Source organism: Eurypyga helias, unplaced genomic scaffold, assembly GCF_000690775.1.
Source record: "Eurypyga helias isolate BGI_N326 unplaced genomic scaffold, ASM69077v1 scaffold348, whole genome shotgun sequence".
NCBI classification, from domain to species: domain Eukaryota; kingdom Metazoa; phylum Chordata; class Aves; order Eurypygiformes; family Eurypygidae; genus Eurypyga; species Eurypyga helias.
The window spans coordinates 55,846-79,245 of record NW_010264738.1 but is presented as its reverse complement, the minus strand read 5'-3'; the positions used below and the strand labels follow the sequence as shown (position 1 = coordinate 79,245).

Genomic DNA, 23,400 nt, shown 5'->3' with positions numbered 1-23,400 from the left:
ACAACTTGATTTAGTCATGACCTGAATTTTCAGAGCTCATTTGCATTTTCTTCGAGAAAACGATTTTCTACTCATTGTTGAAGTGCCATGTAGTGCTGTATCTTGATTCTTGCTGCTGATAGTTTTACAGCTCCTTCCAAGGCTGTTGGACAGTATCTGCCTTGATGTATTACTCGTTCTCCTTTGTGTTTCATAGAAGATGACACACAAAGATAATAAATCTTAACTGCTTTATATTTCCCCCTCCTCTGTCTTTGCAATTTATGAAAGTTGTTTCCTTATGTATTTGCTGAATGGTGTTTGTTTTCTGGAGAAAAATGATCTTGATTTTAGTGTCCTACTTTAGAAAACTTTTTAAATAGTGGACTAATAGCTTTTTACACTTTCAAGCTGTTGATCTTAAGGGGCTTAAAAGCTCAAGTATCATTACATACAGGAAAACTGCAGCAAGGTTAGCTGTTTACTTAAGGTCATGGCCATGGTGGAAGAAAATATCCCTGTTTAAGATAGAGCTCATTCATGTTTATCTTTCTGCGAAGCCATTGTGAAACTGAGTTAGAAACAGAACCCAGATCTCATGTACCACCCTGAAGTCCATGTACTCTGACACAAAACCACAAGGGATTTTAAAACACCAGAGTGTCAACATTTGGTTAGAATAATGCTAATACAAATATAATATAATTGAATTATTTCAGATTTACACAGGAGCTACTGAAAAAAGAATTCCTCTCCATCTACTGAATACAGATATTCATATGGTCTCACACTTGTAAGATACATCTTGGATGGCTGCAACAGGGTTATATGGCTTCCAAATGCATATGAAAATCCCAAAATGTGTAACTAAGAAAACTCACAGAACTAATCAGGCATTTCTCTTGATTTAGCATTTAAAGAATTGTAAATTCCTCATTATTGATATATTTATTCATTTACACTTACTGCTTACACTTACAAATAGTCAGTTTTGGGGTAAATGAATTATAGAATCACAGAATATCTTGAGTTGGAAGGGACCCATAACGATCATCGAGTCCAAATCCCTGCTCCTTGGAGGACTACCTAAAACTAAGCCATATGACTAAGAGCGTTGTTCAGATGCTCCTTCAACTCTGACAGGCTTGATGCCATGTTCCAGGTGCTTCTTCCCTGAGGAGCCTATTCCAGTGCCTGACCACATTCTCAGTGAAGAACTTTTTCCTCATGTCCAGTTTGAACTTCCCCTAACGCAGCTTCATTCCATTACCTCGTGTCCTATCTCTGGTCACCAGAGAGAAAAGATCAGCACCTCCCTCTCCACTCGCCACCTTGAGAAGGTTGTAGGGTGTGATGAGGTCACCCCTCAGCCTTCTCTCCTCCAAGATGAACAAGCCAAGTGACCTCAGCTGTTCCTCGTGACCTTTCACCATCTTTGTCACCCTCCTCTGGCCACACTCTAATACTCTGATGTCCTTATACTGAGGCACCCAGAACTGCACACAGGACCCGAGGTGAGGCTGCACCAGTGCAGTGTAGAGTGGGACTGGTTAGCTATGATGCTTGATGCACCCCAGGACATGGTTGGCCCTTTTTGCTGCCAGGGTACAGTGTTGACTCATATTCAGCTTGCCATCAACACGAAACTCCAGATCTCTTTCTGCGGGGCTGTTCTCCAGTCTGTTGTCCCCAGTTTGTACATGTAGCCAGGATTACCCAGTCCCAGGTGCACAATCTGGCACTTGCTCTTGTGAAATTTTGTATGGTTTGTGATTGCCCAGCTTGTCAGTCTATTCAGATGACTTCTCTTGTTTCTAACAAAATAGACATGGCTGAGCTCTAGAGAACCATGCTCCCCAATGTCTTTAAGGTTTCATAATTACACTGAAATGGAATTTATTCTAATGAGTAATCAAGAAAACATGGAGACAGACTTACCAAAACGACTAACACTATCTACTCCATTAATGATTGATTTATAATCCAGATTATCTTCTAGTCCAATCTGTTAGGAAGAAATTACATTTTTTTAACAGTACAGACTTCATGAAAAAAAAAAGTTGCAGTTTACTATCAAAATTGTAGATAACTTAAAGCACAGCAAATGTATTTTGCCCATTTGCTTTTTTGTAAGAATAAATTAGAAAGATATATGTAAATTTTTAACTCTGTGATCACACACTGGAACCAGTTAAATTCAGTTTGAACATCTGCCATGTTTCAAAGCTTGTTTAACAACACAAAGATATATTTTGTTTACCTCAAACAGAATTGATAAAGCTCTTAACTTTCCATTTCCTTTAATTGCTTCTTCAAAATTTGTAAACTGATCTGCATCATAGCAGTAGATTTGCATCTGCAAATAAAAATATATTAAAATTTTATATATGTACCAAAAATGAAAGAAAAATAATTGATGCCATTATTTATATTCCCATTTTGAGAAAAAATGTCCAAGCAACACATTTATTTACAAATATATGCATTTTTTACTTATGTCACATGTCTTATCTGAAGATATAGAATGGAATTCATCAGCCGCTACATATTTGAAAACGACCTGTCCGGAAAAACCACTAAGTATGCAGGAGCTATCTTTTCAAGGAGCATAAATCTGTCCATGGATAATACAGAAAGCTGAGATACCTTGCTGACACTGGACACCTAACCTAGAGTACTCCAGTGAGATCAATCTTGAAATCAGCCACAAAACATGACAAATAAGGCAGGATGTCCCCTCTGCATCTGCCTTGCAGTAAGTGCAGAGAAGCATTGGTAATAAAAGATCACCAGGTATTTTGTGCCCATATTTGACTGCTGTCATGGACATTGGGCTTGTTGCACCCCTTCCTCTGGATGCAGCTGGGAAATCTCCAGTGCTGGGTAACCAACAGGAATGGGGGACTGTCCTGCTCCTACTAGCTTTTCGTGAGATAATGACAGAGGAGAATATTCTCTCTGATGCCTTGGCAGGACAGGTGGAGTGTGAATTTTTAAATGGTTAATGAGGTAAAGGAAATGATACTGCCCAGGAAAAGCTCCTGGCTCACAGATCTCCACAGAGTATAGGACAACCTTGGCTCTATTGCTTTGCTCTGACATAGAAGTCCAAAGCGCTCAGGGTGAGGAGCAGCATGGTTGCCTGCCATAGCTACCCTTTTTTAGCTGGAAGATCATTACAATGCCATGTTGAGGGTTGAAAGTGTGGTCTGCATAGTGCCCTCATAGATCTCAGCAAGAGCTACTCCTCTCCATCCCATCCCCATGCTGTTGCAAGCTATTTTGCCAAACCAGTCAGGGTGCACTGGCCTGGGTGTCCGTGAATGTGGCTGCACCCAGGACTTGCTCTCGTAAGGTGGCTCCTGGCATGCCACTGCCAGCTCTTTCCAGCCCAGCAATGTGGGCCGCGCTTTGTGTCAGTAACGCCCAGCAACTCGCATGGTCTCTCAGCAAAGCCCCAGCTTTGGAAAGTCCATTTACACTTTAAACAACTGACTGCTGTGGAATGTGATGGGCCACACCTGTAGGAGCTTAACTGTCAGTGGGAGCTTGAACTTGTCAGATTAGCAAGACCTCATGTCATCTTAGAAGATGTGAGTGAGATCACACAGTTTAGACATCCTCAACATGCCACAAAGTAATGCTTGATGTTGCCCTTCTCAAATGCATAATTCAAATACCATTAATTTGGATTTAAGCAAATGATTATATTGGCAAATAGACTTTGATCAAGTGATAAACAAAAGTATTTAGTAAACAGTATTACTTTTTTCGGGACTTTACCTCAAGAGGAAATTTTTGTCCTTCTAAACTATGTTCCGATCCGTCTGACGACCCGTTGCATTTTCCCCAGTGAAAAGTGATCTTGCTTGCTTTGAATATGGTGTCTAAGCCACCTCCGCTTACATAATAATCATTTGTCAGGTTAATTTCCACTGAACAAAGAGAGAGAGGGGGGGAAAAAGGAGTGTCAATATAAAAGCCAGCCAAGGCATCTATGACTCATATTTCAGTATTAGGTGCTAAAAGGTAAATATGATACTCCTTTTTCCTTGTATTTCATAAGCAATTTGACAGGAAACTGGTTATTTAAACAAAGTAAGAAGTGTGGTAATTTACTGTTAGCACGGAGAAATACATATCGTTTCATGCTGAAATTCATAAAATAGTAATCTAGTGAAGTGCAGTATTTTATTGGTCTCCTGTTGCTTGAAACTAGCACAGAACTATGCTAAAAAGCTCAGAAAACTGCCTTAGCCACCAGTCTGACCATCTAAGAAAAGAAATTCCTTAAAGCTTCCTGAAAGCACCTGTGTTTTTAACAAGAAGGAAATTACCCCGCCACCATTATTATTATAACTCTAGGTACAAATCATGAGGCAACACGTGAAAAGAAACTTTTAGCCGGTTCCTAGGAGGACTGTCCTGTCTGTGAGACCCCGTAGCTGTGGAACAATCTCCCCTGGGACAAGGTGATGTGCAGGACTTAACTGTACACAAACTGTAGACGGGACTGAGCATTTCTCTTCCGGAGCGAATGAGCAGGGTGGAATAGACCGAAGCCCCACGTTTGGCTTTCCCACCTCCAGTGACTGTGAATTGTTTGACCTTTTGCTAAAACAGCACTAATGGAGTTCAGTTTCATCACATTTCTCTCTTCAAGACCTTGAAGACAATTTTATCTGCAGGGTTTAGCAGTGTCTTTTATAATATCTGAATTGTTGTAGATGAAGAATAGCTCAGTTCACTTTTATGGACTTAAAAGAATGTTTCCTCAGGGATCTCTTGAAAAGACAAATGCGCTATTTACCTCGTAGTAGGGCAAGAGAGAAGTAAGTGGTTTGTGGAGTATTATGTAGGAAGTACATGATGGGACCAAGAGCAGAAATTAGGAACAATGACACGAAAAAATGAAATGAAATAAAATAAAATAAAATAAATAAAATATTTGGTCTAGGGGTCTCACTGGAACTGGTAGAAGGCCAAGGACAGTTGTTAAGATATACCTTCCTCATATATATGTTTGTAACAAGAACCAGTACTTCCAACAAAGAGCTTTTCGTTACTGTTACCCTGCATTTATACAGCAAAGTGGTTGCAAGATTTGTCTGACAATGTAAATGCCACCATAAGCTTCTCTTCCTTTATGGCTGGGAGAAATAGACACTTGTAGGCATAAATCACTTTTTTCTAAAACACATTTCTAAGATACATAAGACAAATCTGACCATAACAGAAGCTATTTCTCTTCTTTGACTGTAAAGAAGAACTCAAAGTGAGTAATACAGACACAAGTGCCTACATTATAGGTGTTGATGTGTAGGAGAGATGAATGCAATCCTGAGTTTTTTGAAAACACAACTCAACCAGGAAGAGCCTCCAGATGAGTAGGTAAACTATTCATACTTTTAAAAGATCATTTTTGTATATTTGTTACAGATTCTAAATATGCAGGAATAGATATTATTTCATAGCAAATGCTAAATACTGTTTAGCTTCAGTGAAGTGCTCATGCTGGGAAGACAGTAATGATGTGATTGCTTTGACTCTCTGTTCATATAATTTTCATTTGTGTTTGAGTGATTTCTCTGTTATGCTTAGCTATTGTCATCACCTGCCTTTTTTTTTTTTTTTAATGTAATGGATACATTCAGAATGCACAAGGTGAGAAAAAGTGGAATGAAAATGCTTCATTAAATGTCCTTGGTTGATTGTCCTGGATCACTTTTCTGACCTCATTTAACACCAGACAGGAAATCTGACTTTTTACCTGTTTTGCCAGTGTTGCGAATGAAAGTATCTTCCAAAGTTTCCTTTTCCCATCCATGGAATTTAAGTTTCTTCAGATTCACGTTTACTTGGGTAAGATCTTCATCTATATTAATAGGAGATTGTTTGGCACCATTGCAGGCTGAATATTTCTTTCCCCAGTTCTTTTGGTTCAAAGTCCCTAGAAATCAAAACATTTGGGGTAAATACCTTTAAAACTGGCATCCATGTATTTTTTAATGTCGGAATTTTAAATAACAGTTTGTAACCTGTGACCAGAGTACCTGCCCTTCTTTTAGGCCTTATCTGTAGCAATACTTAGCCTACCTACCATTGCATCTGATCTTCAATAGTTAAGTCACTTTTTGACCACTTTAGACATCATAGATACTTATGAATCTCTAGGGAAAGCAGAAAACACAAACCCTCCCCTCACCATATACAGAAATAATAAATAAAACAGGGGGAAAGAGCTTTCAGTTGAAAGAAATTGGCATTCAAAAAAATGGGATGTACTGCAAGACTTTCCTTTCCAAATAACTCTTTTAATCATACGAATGTCATTAACATTCCTTCTGCCCAATGAAGTCAGTCATCCAATAAGATTTTTGCATAAATAAAAGCAGTCAGAACTTTAAAAAAAAAATAATCCTTGCATAGAGGGAAAAAGGTAGAGTGATTCTACCATGAAAAAGGAAAAAGGTCAGTGATGCTCCGGCTGGAGAGCCTGGCTGCATGTCCTGGCTTTCCCATGGAGGGCCATGAACCAGATTCCAGCCCTCTCCCTTTGCACCTGCCAGGGGAGAGTGGCCAGGATGTGCTGTGCTGCAGCAGGGCATCTTCTCCAGAGCACAGGGGTTGGCATGGCATTCCACAGGGGCCAGTTCGGACATAAACAACATGGACACAGCACATCTTTGACCAAAGACTTGATTATTTTCCATCAGAGATGCTCAAGTAGTCTACAGGTCAGTGTGAGGGGTTAGTAGCTGCTCTGAGAGTCTTTTGTTTCTACAATATAGTAATATAAATAATACAAATGTTTTGTGTATGTTTATGTGCTTGCATACATATAAATATTTTTTTCCCTCAGAGGGAATTATGGTAACACTTTCAAAGGGCTAATTAAAACCTAGAGTTGACTGCACAGACCTAAGAAAATATAATTGCTTCAGTTAGCTTCCCACTTACTAGTAGTTAAGCGCTAATATTAGTGCATCCAATGCACACATTTGAATACGATTAGACGTGTTGAAATGAGCCAGTGCTCATTTACAGGCTGCTGCGCTACATCCAAGTCTGTCAGCAGAAGATTTGCTATATTGTACCCCAGGCAAGGACAGCCCTCATATTGTACTCAGAAAGATGAGGGAAGAAGAGATGCAGCCAGCCCTGTCACCATGACAATAGGCAGTAATACAAGATGTTCATCTGGATAGCTAGCTACCTAGAAACAAACCTGAGCTAAATTATTCAACAAGTATCAAGTCAAGCGAGTTAGCAATATCACTTGCTGCACCAGAAGTACTGCAGGTCAGATGGTATATAAACCCATTTATTTCTTGTAAACAGCAACAGAAGGAACTGCTAGGCACAACAGCCAAGCAAACCAAAATGAATTTACGTCATAGGGTTATATCTCCTGCATGTGGGGATTAGAGCCCTGTACCAAGCAAGCAGTGGTCCCCTTAGGAGTGGCACACAGGGTAAGCTTCCAGCTCCTCTTCAAGTCATGCATCTCCTGGACATTAGCTGTCAGTTGCAGTTTAGCACCTGGGGTAACAATGCAATATCCTGGTTTCTAATGTGCTTTTCATATGAAAAGAATGGCTAATATTTCACCTTCTCTCTCAAAAGCCTCCCTTAAGAAATTCTGAGCCCAAGACAACCAAAATGTCGAGATGAATCTGCTCAGTTCTTCTATAGTAAATTTTCTAAAAAATATTGAAGGCTTTTAAAACTAGGAAAGCCAATTTTATTTAAATATGAATGAGAATAATTAACTTTTTAAACAGAAAAGCCTCAGACATGGTCAGACAGGACAGAAATAATTTTTGGCTTGTCCTGTGCACCCTTGCAGACTGATCCTTGTTGCCAGGTCTGCTTTCAGCCAGCTCAGTGATTTTCCAAGCTGCAGCAAACTCTTTAGAGCCCTCCCTGGCCCCTTTAAAGTCTTTGTCATTTTGGGCCAGGCTAGCTGCCCACGGCTCTCCCTCCTAATTAGACTGCACTCCCTCACTGCATTATTTGTTTCTTTTGCTCCTTCCTTTTGCCATAGCCCAAAACTTCTCCAGGCTCCTGCTGTTGCCCCAAGGCAGTAGAACCCACTACTCATAGTAGTACTCACTACTCAGTAGTACCCACACTCATTGCTCACCTCAGCCATGTCTCTCCTTCAGAACATCATCACATATTTTTTCCCCAACATGCATTCCCCTTACTCTGCTCTTCCCACCACTGACATTAGAACTGACTGAAAATATTACTCAAATTACTCCCCCAGTTAGTGTGGGTACTTTCTTCCATGCTTCTTTTGATGAATGCAAATATCCTATTTTTGCATCTTCTCTTTAAATTCCCTACTATCCACTATCAGGTACAATTAAAACAAATACATTAAAATTGGAGGAAGTGTAATCTTCCAACCTTCATTGTTTCATATTCTGTGGTTTTGTTATGTAGAATGTAAATTCTTTGACTTGATAGTCGTTATCTGTGCCGCAGTGTATAATATAACAAATCCCTAGCATGAAGTTAATGATAACAATAGTAAGCTTAGCTCATCCCAGAAGACAGTGCCGTGCCAACACTGTAATCCGCCACAATGTCCTGAGACAGGGCACACAGAGTTAGATAGGATGCTTGCGGTAGGCAATACAGCAATGCTGTGACCGGACCAAGGAAGTTTATTCGTTCAGCCTGGATGTGAAGCTTTTTGTAAGTTGTTGTGGTTTAACTCTGGCCAGCAAAATACCACGAAGCTGCTCAAACACCTCCCATCTCTCCTCCAGTGGAGGGGGAGAATTGGAAGAAACAGACAAGGAAGCTCGTAAAATTGAGGTAAGAAATATTTACTAAAAAAATTGAATATAAATGAATAATATATCTATAAAATGGATATATAAAAGTACTACTACTACTAAGTAATTAAAATAATAGGGAATAAAACATACGCTACAATTTCTCACCACCCACTGACTAATGCACAACCAAGTGCTGATTAGTGAGAGTCAGAGCCAGAGAGCCCGAGAGCCGCAGCCTGAGCACAATTGCAGCTGAGTCCAAGCAAATCCTGTGAGCAACAGCACGATGGGCAAGCCAACCAACCCCCCAACTCACTAATGAACAGGCAAGTAAAGGAGTTTGCAAAGCAGCTAACAAAGGAGTTAGCAAAGGAGTTAAGGAGCTAACAGAGTTCACACAGGAGCTAGTGAAAGAGTGAAAAGACTGTAATGGTCGCCCGAGCCCACTCCCTTCTTATGTACAGAGCATCACGTGCTATGGGATGAAATGGTCCTTTGGTCAGTTTGGGTCAGCTGTCTGAATGGTGTGTCCGTCCCCGACACTGCCTGTAGCGAGAAAGTTGGGAATGCAGCTGCAGTATCAGAAGCTGAGACAGACCTTGAATTTGGTGCAAGCACTTCACAGTATGAGCTGAAAAGACACCTTATCAGTACTTTTCTCAGGGTAAATCCAGAAACATAGCTTCATACCAGCCACTGTGAAGCAAGATAACTCTTTCCTGACTTAAACCAGCACATAAGTATTGCCAAAAAGAAATGAGGGGACTCAGAAGGCTTGGTGAGATGAAGAACATTATTTCCTGTGCCCAGAAAGACCTCAAACCTGTTAAAAGTCCTGATAATGTTCTGCCTTTTTTTTCTGTGTAAAAACAAAGGCAATTCAGTCAAGTAAGTGATTATGATAAAAAGATTCTCCTTTCATAAAGAACTTTGCTGTTTACACCTTACTGAAATCTTACAGGATCCATGCATCTTTATGCCCCAAAGAAAGTTTTAGAACAGCAATTTTCATATGCCATACACTCAGCAATAGTCACGATAAGAAGCTGTTCTATGTATATTATGCATGAAAAACATGTGAATACTGTTTCAGCTACTCTCCGGTCAGCAGAAAGAAAAAATATCTATGCTATCTGTATGAATGCTAGCTTGAAATCAACCAAGGGTAAAAGAAAAGGTGTATTTCATGGTTGCAGAGGACAAAAGATAAGACTTCCAGCTATGACAAATTAAATGAATGCACCAAACCAATGCTCCTGCTGGCAATCCTGAATAGGTATTTGACAGCTTTTAATCAGTTTTCTTCTTTGTGGTCCAGCAGCTGATGTAGATGAAAAAGCTACATAAGCGAAGGACACCATTATTGCTTACAATTGCAAACTACAAGTGATCTCATCCCTGAGGAACGCAGACAATGTGGAAGCGCTCTTTCTAAGGTAAAAATTATATTGAGCTCAGTAAGGAAGAACAATATCTGTGTACATTTTGCATGTCAAGAGGAAAATCACACCTGCGTAACTACTGAGAAGTTATAGCATTGATCAAAAGCTATGGAATGAAATGTACAGGAAATCAATGGCAGGCTCTGAGATGGGGCAGGAACATGGGGAATTCCAGAAGGAACTGGAGTTCAGTGGTGATGATCCAATTGATACTTAAGTAGCAAAATACATGTTTATGCATAAATGCAGCAAATGCCGGAGAGGCTAGTGGTTGTGTCTATATTAGCAACTAGTGCAGACCAATACCAGTGGATTTACAGAGGGAAACAGTTGGGGTTGAGGACCAGCTGTCCATATCATGTGTCTTTCAGAAGGTTTTTACCTCAGCTGAGCTCTGTCTGGTCCAATGGGCTGAATGCCCATCAGCTGCTTAAGTGCATTAGGTATCTTCTTGCAACACATCTGTTTAGTATCACTTGAGATGAACCCATGTCACGCACTGCAATACAACTGCAAACCAAAGCTTGGCAAGTGGGGTGCAACCAGGAGCTTTCCTTTAGAGAGCCACTCCCAATCTGAACTAAAGCGTTAACGTAAACGCATCGGGTGTAGGCTGCAGGTGGTGAAACTGCTGCAGTTTACATGACTTGCAGAAAGCCAAAGTAAAAGCGAAAGAACCAAATGTTTTTAAACAAGAGCAGACTGTTTTACTGTAGGTGTTATGATGGAAATCATAAATCAAAGCTGTGCCAGCCATTTTGAAATATATTGTTGAGCTATGAAAATGAATTCCCCCAAACTGTGCTTTGGTAATCTGAGGAGAATAAAAATGTGCATGATATATCTTGAAGAGTGCAGAGAGGAAGCAATATTTGTCAGAGCTGTCAGCTCTGAAGAAGTAACTGACAGGTCACAATGAATAAAAATGAGCCTGAACAAAACAGATTAAGAGTTAATGGAAGACTGCCTATACCATAACCTTTACCACTCTGGCCCGGGGTAGAATGTCCAAAAAAAATTTTCCTAACCTTTCTTTCTAGGAAATGTTTGCACCTAACTCTGCTCCTCATCATTAGTCCCAGTGATCCCACCCCTGCATCAAATGTCCAATTCTCCTTCTGGCCTCCACTTATATCCGCTGCTGTCTTTAGAAGATCTGCACTTCTGTCTTTTGTAAAAATACTTGAAAGACAAGCAGAGAACTCCATCAGAGAACTCTCTGTGTGTCAGTATCCTATGCAAGTGTAAAGAGTGAGCAGGGCTGAAGACAAGCTGTGAAGCTGCGTGGGCTGTGGTCCTCCCAGCAACATGCCAGGAGAGGGCTTTCTCAGCATGCTCATACACTACTATGTGTGTGGCTGCTGGGCTACAAACCTACATTCTGAGTACTGTTGTTTACTACCATGTATCAGTACCAGCTGAATGTAATACACAATTTATGAAAAAATGGAAGATATATCTTCAAATCAATGTAAAATGTACATAAAGAACTTAAAATGTAAACCTCAAGTCCAATGAATGGGATTCTGTATACATGAAACAAGTACTCTGCGTTTCTTCTTTGTACTGAATATGGCTGTAGTTTCTGAAAAAATATGATCTTAAAAATAATGCTTTGGGCTTTATGGGATTAATAACAATGTCAGAAAATTACATTAGTGAGCAGATATGCTTTACTTGAAAATCCTACTTCCCTGCACTTCCCTTTAGTAACTGTTGTTTTGACATCACAGTTCACATTCTTAGCTTTTATTAGGATCATGTTTCTTGTGAATGGGCATACTCCTAGTGTGTGCCCCCTCGGGGCATAAGAAGCTGTAGCTTTAATGACAGTTACAGAAAAAGAAATGTTTTAAATATTGGTGAGGAAGCCATACTTCCTTCACAAGTGTAGGCTTTAAAACACAGGGAGGTTTCAACATCATCACTGTTAAGTATCTTCTGTTAGATGGAAACTGGGATACAATATAAAACCATGTAAGTTTTAGAGTCTATGCAGTTATGGAGTATAAACACTGCTTCTCAAACGGGCAATAATGGGTAGTACAGAAATAATCATAGCTCTGAAATAATCATAGGTCAGAAATAATCATAGGTCTGATTCAGATTTTCTATTGCTCCTACCTCATTTATTTTTTCATGATTTAAATTGATGTGAACCATAGGGATTATCTTATAGAAGAAAGACAGCAGAAAAGAGAGATGGATTCTTCACCCCTACTTAATTTCTTCCTCTCCATAAGATACCATTACTTTTATAAATATAGATTGGACACATACAGGAGATGAAGGATATCCTCTCTGTGTGGACTGTTAATAATGGATTTGCCTTATCAAAAATGTTATTGACTTATCACTTTGAAGTTTCAAGGGTTTCTTTTTAGAGCAAACACATTTTATCTAAGATAAGAGAAATCAGAAATAAGGCCATGAGAATATGTGGGTACACATACTGGGACAAAGTTTAAATTTAGATGCCCAATCAATACTACTCTGAACACCAAACTGTAGAGCTATTCTTCTTCTTTAACCTCCTTATTTCTGCTTCACTATTTAGATAGGGCATCCAAACTGGATGAACAGAGGAGGTGGAGATCAACAAATCCTGGGATACTTCATACCGTTAATAGATATGGCATTTAGATTATTACCAAAAGTTGCACAATGCAGTCTCTAATCCTCCAAGGCAGAAGAATGATTTTAATTTACATTCTAGAAGAGTGCACTACTAGCTCAAAGAAAGAAGTACTGCCAAAACTAATCTTGTGAATGTTACCATACCTCATAATACAAAGGCCATGACATAACACATTGCATTCTAGGGAAACATTCTAATCATAAAAAAAAAAAAAAAGGCAAGGTTAAGTTTTCCGTATTACCAAGTAGAAGACAACATTTCTTCTTCACCTTGATCTCCACTGTAAGGATTTTTGGGTTTTGTGTTTTTCCCCTCTAAAAATCCCAATTAGCTGCAGGAATAGTCGCATAAGGTGTACAAAAATTCCTCAGATTGAAGAAGTCCAGACTTTAACAGGTGAAATTACTTATCAAGACAGCCACAACTACAGAGAAGGAGTTTTGGCTTCCAGGTTTGGGCTTAGCCAATTATTATGCCTGTCTCAGTGATTTAATTGCTTGTGGGTTTTCCAAGACTGGATTGCCTGCCAATGTCTAGGTCAAGTGTTTAAAAATGAAATTATACTGGTTATGTTAAAGAGAGTGAGCCCACAGAGTAACTGGATGGCCACTGTGAAAAACTTTAATAGCATTTAAACCCTCAAAGTCCAACAGTAATAAATTAACTTGCTTTTAAATGAGCAGGAGCCAAACATATTTATCCCACGGATTTTTTTGGTACACATGCAGTGACAGAGAAATGAATGCAATATATTTTCTTACTGTAGGGTGTAATATTTCAAATGAAGCGAACAGAACCAACAAAAAATTCTAGTTGCTTTGCAACTAGATGCATTCAGGCAAGCCAAAACATCTAATTATTATTTTGCTTAGTGCCTTACTTGTAATTTTTGTTGTAAATGTCAGCATACCTACACTGTATTGTGTATATGTGCACACAAAAGAAGACAGTAAGTAATGTATAAACACACACAAATATGGATTTTTTCAGAGGAGAATACCCTAAAAGATGGCACAGCACTAACCTGTCTTCACCTGAACTCTAGTATGTTAATCTTTTTTGGACCACTTACCCCTTATTAAAAGCTAACTTGGAAGATGAGTCAGGAAATTTCAGATAAAAATTTTGTTATCTTCAGATTATCAGATTTTTCCTTCATCTTTATTTTATTTATATGAACATAAACTTTATGCTTCCTTCACTTCTACAGTCACTGAGACATTGCTCAATAAAAGAACCATAAAGCAATTGAGTGAGAAAAATATTTTGTTTTGTTTTGGGTTTTTTTTGGTTTTGTTTCTTTTTTCCACTTTATCCCCACAGAAAAAAAACATCAGATAGAATAAACTACAGTTGTTGAGATACAACGGAAAACTGTAATCAGTATTATTAATACAGTGGCTGTCTGGTGATTTTTCTTCCTGGTCTGATAATGATTCATAGTCAGGCTAAGTGAATTACTGAGGAAAATGCGTAGGAAGATAAATGCCAGTGGACAGCTTTCTTTCAATATAGCAACTGTTTGCTGTTCCTCTTCTCCTTTCATTCCCTGATAAATCTGGCCATTGCAGGCTACTTAGAAAAAACACTTCTATGCCAGAGAAATACAGATTATCACTGATGCTCCATTTGCAGTGCACTCAATGGGATAGCTGTTTAGACTAGGAGAAGGATTAGGAGAGAAACTCAGTCAACCTTTTAACATACCTCTTTTCTATTATTCTCATCCCATTGCTCCTGAATTTGCACACAAGTGCTGCTAGGGAATCATGTAGTGATATATAATGAAAACTTGCCAAGAAATTTTTTATAATTCATGTAGTGTTAAGATCTAAGCTATATTTTTCAAGTAAATCTGGTACAGTGCCAAATGGGAAAATGTCCAGTAAAAAAGAAACACATTCTTCCTCCTGCTTTTATTTAATTTTTAACTATATGTGAAGCCCTAATTGGAAGCCCTGAATACGTCTAAACCTTGCTCTGAGGAATTCAGATTGCAGCAATGATTTCCTTTACCTTTAGTAATACTTAAGGTCTTGAAAATTAATACAACACTGTTGAGTGACAATGATAATTCCAAGATCACAAATACCCAGAGCTAGAACACATGGTGCTGACTCACTTTTAGGCCAATGCTTTTAGGTCAGCACCGCGGACCTACAACTTCAATTCATATACCTTACAGTTGAACTTTTTTCCATGCAGGATATCATAGAATTAGCTGTTAATTTTGTGTCACAGCAATGTCAAAGGCCTGTTTGGTCTTCCACAAGAAGAGGACTCCGCATCTGTTTTTGAGCTGTTTGGCATACTGCTAGCAAGGATGGATGAATAAAATGGGACAATCACAGGCTTTGTCCTCTAAACCCACCCTGATTTGCAGAATAAAAGCAACAGCTTTCCAGCATGGTACAGCCCCATCACAGTTCAGCTGTGCTTCCTGGAAGTAATGTTTACTCCCAAACTTACAGCTACTGCACAGAGAACAAGTGGATGTATATCATCTTTCTGTTGGTGAACATGGGCATAAATGAAGCTTATGGAGGTATCTCCCTCTGCCCCATATCATGCAAGTACCATTCTATTAGAAATGTATTGGCTGCATATGACAAAAACTGTATAGACTCAAAGCTTGCACTGATTTTAAACAGACCCAAAAATGCACTTTAAAGGACCATCAGCTGGAGCAAAGAAAGAGAAAGCAATAATCTGCTTCAAGTGCAGCATTTAGCATCTGTCTGACAAGTGATAGTTGATTTAGTCCCAGGAGATGAGCACAGTGAAATCCATCTACAACAGCAAGAAACCTCATTCTTACCAGAGTACAGATCACCATCTAAGTCTAATGAATTGCACTATGACAGTCTTCACCTTTCACTCCTCATTGCTACAAGTTAGACTCTGCTGTATTTTAGAAATTATCTTGGGTGGCAGAACCAGGCACTCGGCACAGAAGCAAAATACAATGATGAATTTTAAAAGAGAGCACATAATTTCCTCCTTCTCAGCTTCTCAACAGATCAACAGATCTAACAATATTTGCTTTCACTAAGAAAATCAATATGGTTTCCTTTTCTCTCCTGTTGTGGAATGACCTTCCTCCATCCCCCACTCCACTTCCTCTTCCCTCCCTCCCCCATGGAGCATTCAATGTTAATAAGCAGTCTGTTTAGTTCCATGAAAAGTCCTGTGGTAGGATACCACAGGGGCACTTTTTCCTGTTACCAAACATGCGTGCTATTATGCTATCACCTAGGAAAATAACTTTTGTCAGTACTAGCCTATCTACAAGAATAATATGTCTCATAAAGGCCACAGTCATGAGTTCTGATCCAAAGCCTGCTGAAGTACATAAATAAATCACAAGTAGGTGCTCTGGGCTTTGGATCAGATCGGCTGTGCATACATAAAAAATCACTACTAAACAACACTAGTTGAACCTTGGATGCAAAAATTCCACAAACAGCCATGAAAAAATTTGGCATTTAACCTTGAATGGCTAAAAGGCATTTATTTCAACTGTGAAGAATAACATAAAGATCCTGAAAAGCAAGGACAAGATAAAAATAAACCAAAGCAAGACAAATATAAGAATAAAAAGACTAGTGGATTACATCACTGCCCAGTCAGTCCCAGCAGATGCCAGCAGATAAATTACCCTAATGTCCAAAAGGACATAACAGTAATTCTGGTTTTTTGCTCCGCAGGTTCTCATTTTTGCAGAGCTTCAATTTTTACAAAATGAATCTCCTACACATCTCCAGAAGAAAATAATACCATAGGAAAGTGGGATTTCTTTTTAGCATATTTTAGCAGGATTTGGTATCACACTTCTGTGGCAATTTCAATACATATTGTATTTGCATAATGGTAAGGATAAGAGGAGGTGATGGGCAGAAATTTGTTATATAGTATTATATTGAACCATATGGATTTTTTACACAGAGATATAGCTGTATGTGTGCTTATCTACACAATTTCTTATCATATTCTACTTTTTACTTTAGAAAGCCAATTCTAGTTCATAAAATGGCTCTTTAGCAAGGACGCTGACTACAATAGCAAAACCTTTAATTCCCTTCTCCCCCCCCCGCCCCCTCCTCCGCCGAATAAATGCAAAATGTTAAAAACCAACTCCCTCTTAACATTCCACAAACGTTCCTGCACTAATGGTACTACTTTATTTGGGATGAGTATAATTTCAGTGTTACCATTATGTTTCCATGTTTTCTGCAGACTTTATAACAGATAATTTCAGAACTGCCACAGCAAAATCAGTGGATGTATATGACTCTTTGATAATATTCCATGTTAAGTTTAAGTAATACTATTACTTGATTAGTCTTTTTTTGAGACTATCGTATCCTCAAAACCACTCTTTACCAGCTCTTCCACTGAGTCGGTTTTACCCAACCTTGATGTGGTAATAGTATTAGGCAAATAACACAATGGATATTTCTTCCAAGTATTTCTTCCACAAACATGTTGAGCGAATCTCTTTTTTTCCTTTGCGGATCTATTAAAAGGCCTAACCAGTTTCTGGAATCTTTCAGTATTAAGAACTTTCAAAGTCGCTTTGAATGCTGAGTAGTTCTTCTCAAGAGTGCATAGCTAAAAGCTATTGAGCAGTAGGTGTAACTCACCTCAGATGGGCAACTCACTGTCCGTTAATAGCATTTACCTTCACAGCTTTTCCATTCACAGTGGAAACTGTTCGAAATGAGGATGGAAGCAGGATTAACTGCTACAGAGGCACACAATTTATGCATCTCTGGGCAATTGTAGTTTCACATCTATCTCAGCCAGCCAGCAAGTTCTTGTCCCTCTGTGAGTCTTCTGGTGATAAAACTAGCCTAAAATGCCTTGCTGCTGTTAGGAGCAGGGCTTTTTTTCTGAAACTAAGAATGAATTCATTGCACTACTTGTATTAAGTAATAGAAACTGCTGCCTAACCTCCTCCCTCTGAGGCAAAAGTTCATAGCGGGGATTCCAGTTTTCATATCAATATTGCTTTAAATCTACTAAACTCTTTAATGGCTTAGAACTTAATTTTTTCTTTCTTTTTTTCTATGGCTAATACACTGAATAATCAACTTCTATGAAGATTTGTGTCATCATTTTTCTTTTTCTTTTCTCTGTGGAGAAAAAAGAAATTCCCCTTTCATTTCTACACACAGGAAAGTAGAAGAGGATCAGAAAATCACATTAATTACTTTTTTCACATTGTTACCAAGGATCAAGTACATAGGGTATATTTTACCACCTGCAAATATAGTCTTTATTTTTTTTTTTTTACTAAGTAAAGCATTCAAGGAGGAAGAGATCCAGCATACTTTATCACAGTTGGATAAACTAAAGGCATGTTTCTTGTTACTATGGCAGGAGCAAGAGGAACACATGGTATTCCTGACACATTAACATCATCTAACCATCAAACCTCTCCCCAGTGCAGAGAAGCAATTATCTTCTGCCACAAGAGTTATGCTATCATTCACATAAAGGAAATCAGACAGTTCCAAGAGGGAATTTGACGCACACAAGCAACTTCAGTACCAAGCAATCCCAAGTATTTAAAAAACCCAACACTTCTAGTTTTATTGCAGGCTCCTATACAAGCAGATGAAGTTTTAGTGAAATTTTATCTACTGCTACTTCCCCTTTCCTTTTTCCCTTGTAATATAAAGTAACAATTTTATTGCTTTTATGCTCAGGAAAAAATTTACTCTACCCTAGACATGTCCTCTTGAATGTAAGTGTTATTTTGATATTTTATCTTGAAAAACTCACAGCTACTGAATTATGCCAGAATAAAAATTTTGTGACATGAATCTTCTTTGTTCAGTCTGCAAGGAACTTCACAGCCATAACAAAAAAATGTCTGTAAACCATTAGGACAAAATCTCACTAATACACACCTATTGTGTAGATAATTGAAGTGTAGTTAATCAAGATCAATGGTCTCTTGAGACAAGTTAGAGTTCATAGGTTCCCAAATTTTCACCAGAATCTCCCTAAACACTCTATCCTGTAGAGCACTCTAGCCTGTGCTCTGAGGCACTGTCAGTTTGACTAAGCTGAGCAACTAAAACCAAAGCCCATTTTGGAATCACAGTCTAGTCAGCCCTTGCCATGATCTCCCAAGGCACAGACATAGTGACCCTAGGACCGTGCAACCAACAGCACCAAGATGAAAGCAAAACCTTACACCTGCACCTACTGCCATTCAAGAACAATTGACCCGATGTCCATTTTAATACAATATCCCAGCAGCTACAGCCAGGCGGTGTACTTGGGAGAACATGCGTTAAATACCCTCCTCAGCCAAAAAACCAAATATTAGTCATGACCCATAATTTGCATTTCCCATGACAAGGCCTGAGAATACTGAAGGGGGAAGAAGAGCAAGTCCTCTTCACTCACCCCATCAGCGCAGTGATATGGTGAGGCTAAAAGTTGAAGAATCATTAGGTCGTAAGAAGATAAGGAGAAGGAAGGTTGATTTTGTAGCCCAGCAGTAGTAGTATTTGGCAAGGAAAGAGTAAGGATGACACAAATGGGCTGAGACAGGCACCTTTCTGCTGATCGGTGGCTTCTGAGACAAGTAACTCCTGCTTCAGTTGCTTAAATGCCTAATGTAGGCACATCATGTAGATACCCAACCTTGAACTGTAAACTTAGGAGAAGATATATGTTCCCTACTTTCCTTCAGCCATTAGTGCTTTTACAACAGGACATTTGAAACCTTTGTGCACTTAAGAATTCTACACAGCAAATTACTGCAAAAGAACTACCACATTTCAAATTTGCACCTTAGATTGTTCCATAAGTAGCTTCCTCTGGCACATAGAAACCTTAAATCATAGTCTAATTCTTCTATAGTATTTCTCTGGTGTTTTGGTTCTCATTTGAATTTGGCCTCAGTCCCACATCCAGATCCATGTGGGCAGGCAGCTATTCTGGTCACAGAATGTACCGATGGCCACAAAACACCTTGTGTATCATTGATCTGTTTGTATAAATGGTTCATATTTCTGTGGCAACTCAACCTCCATTATTATTAAACAGTTAGAGCAAGTAACTGCTACAAATGATGAAATATAATAAATTTCTAGTTGTTTCGTATTTGCTAGTCCAGCACAATGGCTAGTATTTGCGATATGGCATTTAGCACCAAATAGCATGCATTAAGAAATTTCTGAGACAGCTCCATGACTACTGACCAAAGTCTATATCAAATGATGATGTTTAATTCCTATATTCTCAAACAAGAAACTCAGATTGCATATAAAAAGTGATAATCAGGAAAATAGGAGATAAAAACCTCACCCAGGGTATGCAAAGAATAAACCAACCACTTACTGTTTTAAAACATTTTTTTTTTTTAAATTTCCCTGGTGTATACCATGTGCACTCTACACCACAGTGTATGTGTCACAATCTCCCAGTGTCCTCATTCTTTGAGGATCTGTGTATAGTTTCTCCCAAACCAGGATAGCTGTGGATGGCTAATGTAGACATTGACTGCAATTGTGGTGGAAAGTGTGGCAAAAGATTATCATGGTTAAAGAGAACACAAAAGGCTGGAATTTCTAGCTAAGGCATTTTGCAGTCAAGGCATACTAAAGCCCAAGTATTGAATCTATATCTCTTGGTATAGTTTTGATGATATGAAAAGATTAATACCACTCGTGAACGACTTGCATGACATTTACACAGAGATTTATAGCTGAAGGGACTGATCAAAAACCCTGTAGGTGAATTATATGATTCTTCTGCATCAATTCTAAGATAGGAATAACATATTATATGAGAAAAAGGTGGGAGCTTGTGGGTGGGAAAGCAAGGCAAAAAGCACTATGTAAATGAAAGTTTCTGAGAAAATGCAGAGACAGCTTCTTGCATGTAATTGTGAATTCTTTTTTTAATAATTTCTCTCTGCTGTAGGCAGCAACAACCCTTTCCTTTATGAAAATCAGCTTTATCTTGCAATAATACCCAGAATCTCTTGTTTCCAGTACATCCTACCTCCCTGTGGGGAAACATCAAATCTAGAAGACTCAATGGGAGGAGTTTCCATGCAATTGTTTCTGCAAAGAAAAGATGTTTTTGATTTCACAGAAAATACTGCCAGTCTGTGACTGTGAGTCACCGGAGATCTGTTGAAAATAAGTTTGATTTTTTTTTTTATATTGTCTCTACTTCTGCTAATATTCTGTCACACCACAGTTCTGATAAATAATACCTTGACTGGTGGTTGTCTTCGAAACTTATTCTGTGGAGATTTGCCATAGAAACATTTCTTGAGACTCACTCACTCTTATCATCTCTTAGCTTGCCAGATTCTTGTATTTCCTTCCTTTACCAGTTTAGTAATGATCTGTCTTTTGTGTGACTGTTACTCAGAATTACAGAACCACAAAATGGTTGAGGGTGGAAGGGACCTCTGGGCATCACAGTCTAACCCCCCTGCTCAAACAAGGTAATCTACAAACGGTTGCCCAGGACCATCTTTAGACGGGTTTTGACGAAGATATGCAGTAATATGCTTTTCCCATTATACTGAACCTTGTAAAGAAAAAAGAATATGGACTTGAGAAGCCAAGTCAGAACTAAAACCTCTTCACTAGACCTGCATAAGCTATGCCAAAGCTTAGAGCTCCTAGGGCGTGACAAGTGTTCTGAATGGCTATTCTGGGCAGTCCATCTCATTTATGGGATCCAAAAAACCTGGGTATATGTTGTATATACTACTCCACAGGCTGGAAAATCATATTGTATGACCACACTGGCAATGTCAGAGAGCAGAGCCTGAAGACCACTGTCCTTGCCAGCTTCTGCGCTGTCAACCTGTAATACTACTGCCATTCCAGCAAAGTAAAATACTGAGGGACACTGTGAGGGACTTACGATACTAGTATTCAGCCTCAAATCAAGGAGGGATTTTGCTGACAATTGTGTCCTTGTCTCACTTCTTAGCTGAGCAGAATTTAATTCAAACACATTTCCTGAGAACATTTGATCACTGTTCAAATAATCCCCAGCTTGCAGGCAGAGTACTAAAGGAGCTTTACTCCCTGCCCTTGCCCACTCTGCATTCCCTTGACATTTGAACTGTCTGCAGCTGTATATCTGCAGAAACTCACACCTTCAGATTAGGATCGACAAGTCCCTGTCCCACAATGAGAAAAGCCCGTTGAAAAACTGTAAAACACGATCTTGCCTTTAATGTAGTACATAATTCAATTTAGTATTAGGACAAACTCATGTTGCATAAAATAAATATCGCCATTACACATACCACAGTGATTCCCTTGTTAATGCTGCTGCTCGCTAAAAATTTGGCAGTTGCATTTCTCCAGATGTGCTACTTAAATGGCCATTTAGGACTGAGAATTTCCATCCTCTGCTTTGTACAGTTTTATAGTTCTCATTCTTGTACATACTGGGCATTTGATGAAGCATAAATATATAATATCTTACTCCGTTTTAATGGGTTTTGAAAACAAAATGTTTCTTTACAAATATTACATGAAACAAAGTGACATCAGCAGTATAGTGCTGTCTCTTTTGTATCTGGCCAGGACTTAGATGGTGGTAGCTGACATCGAAAACAAATTTACCAATTTTCAGCTGCGTTGGCCTAATGAGTGCTTAAGGGATACCTTATGAGGGAGCTAAGGAAAGGAAGAACTTGCATTCAAGAAAGACGATTAGTGTTGTGGGATTCTGTGAAGCATTAACTTGACAGCCATGCACAAGTCAACAGTATTTTTGTCCTCTCCTCTCTACTGGGGGTATTGTTTCAAAGAGGGTCATTGGTTTGCAAGCCTGGCATCCACTTACATCGTTTAAAAATCATACAAGACCCCCATTAGAATAATGGGTCCTGACATATATTTCCTAATTTGCTGTATGATATAACTACTGTGGACAACTGTAATCGTACTCCAACTGCTGCTTTAGGAAGAGGTTTTTAAAAAATTGCTCCATTGATCTGAGATGTAATCTCCATCTTTAACGGTATAAACAATATGTCCTGTGGGATGACAGCATTAATATTTTATTAATAACTCCTTGCACAGCCTCCTACATGAACTGTGGAATGTAAAAAGAACCTTCATTGAAGCAGAGGATGAAAAATAAGAAGTGGATATATAAATAACCTTTAAGAAACATTTAGCCATTTCAAAATTTCATAGACTGCATTTCTGCTTAAGATTTTGGCTTTTAAACTGCAGGTTTGCTGCCCTGCACAGAGTTTAAAGAATGCCTGCTGCCAACTTGAAACCCAGTCAGTCATTGTCAAGAAAATCAGATGACGTGATTTGGGGGATCACATTTTTCAGCCTCTGAGGTTTGACAATCACACTGCCTATTTTTAAAGGATGTTTTTCCTCTGAGCATCCACATGTTATATTTTCACTCAAAAAGAAACTGAGGGAAAATGAACTGAATTTTTTGGTCATCTCTCTGTGGCAGTGCACAGGCTTAATGCAATACACCTAATGCAAGTGGTGAAATACGCTTACAGAGCTGAAGGTGAAAGGAT

At 38.8% G+C, this 23,400-nt stretch overlaps 1 protein-coding gene across 1 annotated transcript in view; it reads right to left on the bottom strand.

Annotated features, from left to right (window-relative positions):
• Positions 1 to 23,400, bottom strand: part of PTPRZ1 (protein tyrosine phosphatase, receptor-type, Z polypeptide 1) — a 98,361-nt gene that overhangs the window by 58,453 nt on the left and 16,508 nt on the right. Inside the window, exons 2-5 of the mRNA XM_010156459.1 lie at positions 5,750 to 5,929; positions 3,763 to 3,914; positions 2,240 to 2,335; positions 1,918 to 1,984 (exon numbers count right to left, since the gene is read on the bottom strand). Coding sequence (XP_010154761.1) covers positions 1,918 to 1,984; positions 2,240 to 2,335 — 163 coding nt within the window. The 5' untranslated portion in view covers positions 3,763 to 3,914; positions 5,750 to 5,929. The remainder of the gene's footprint in view (positions 1 to 1,917; positions 1,985 to 2,239; positions 2,336 to 3,762; positions 3,915 to 5,749; positions 5,930 to 23,400) is intronic.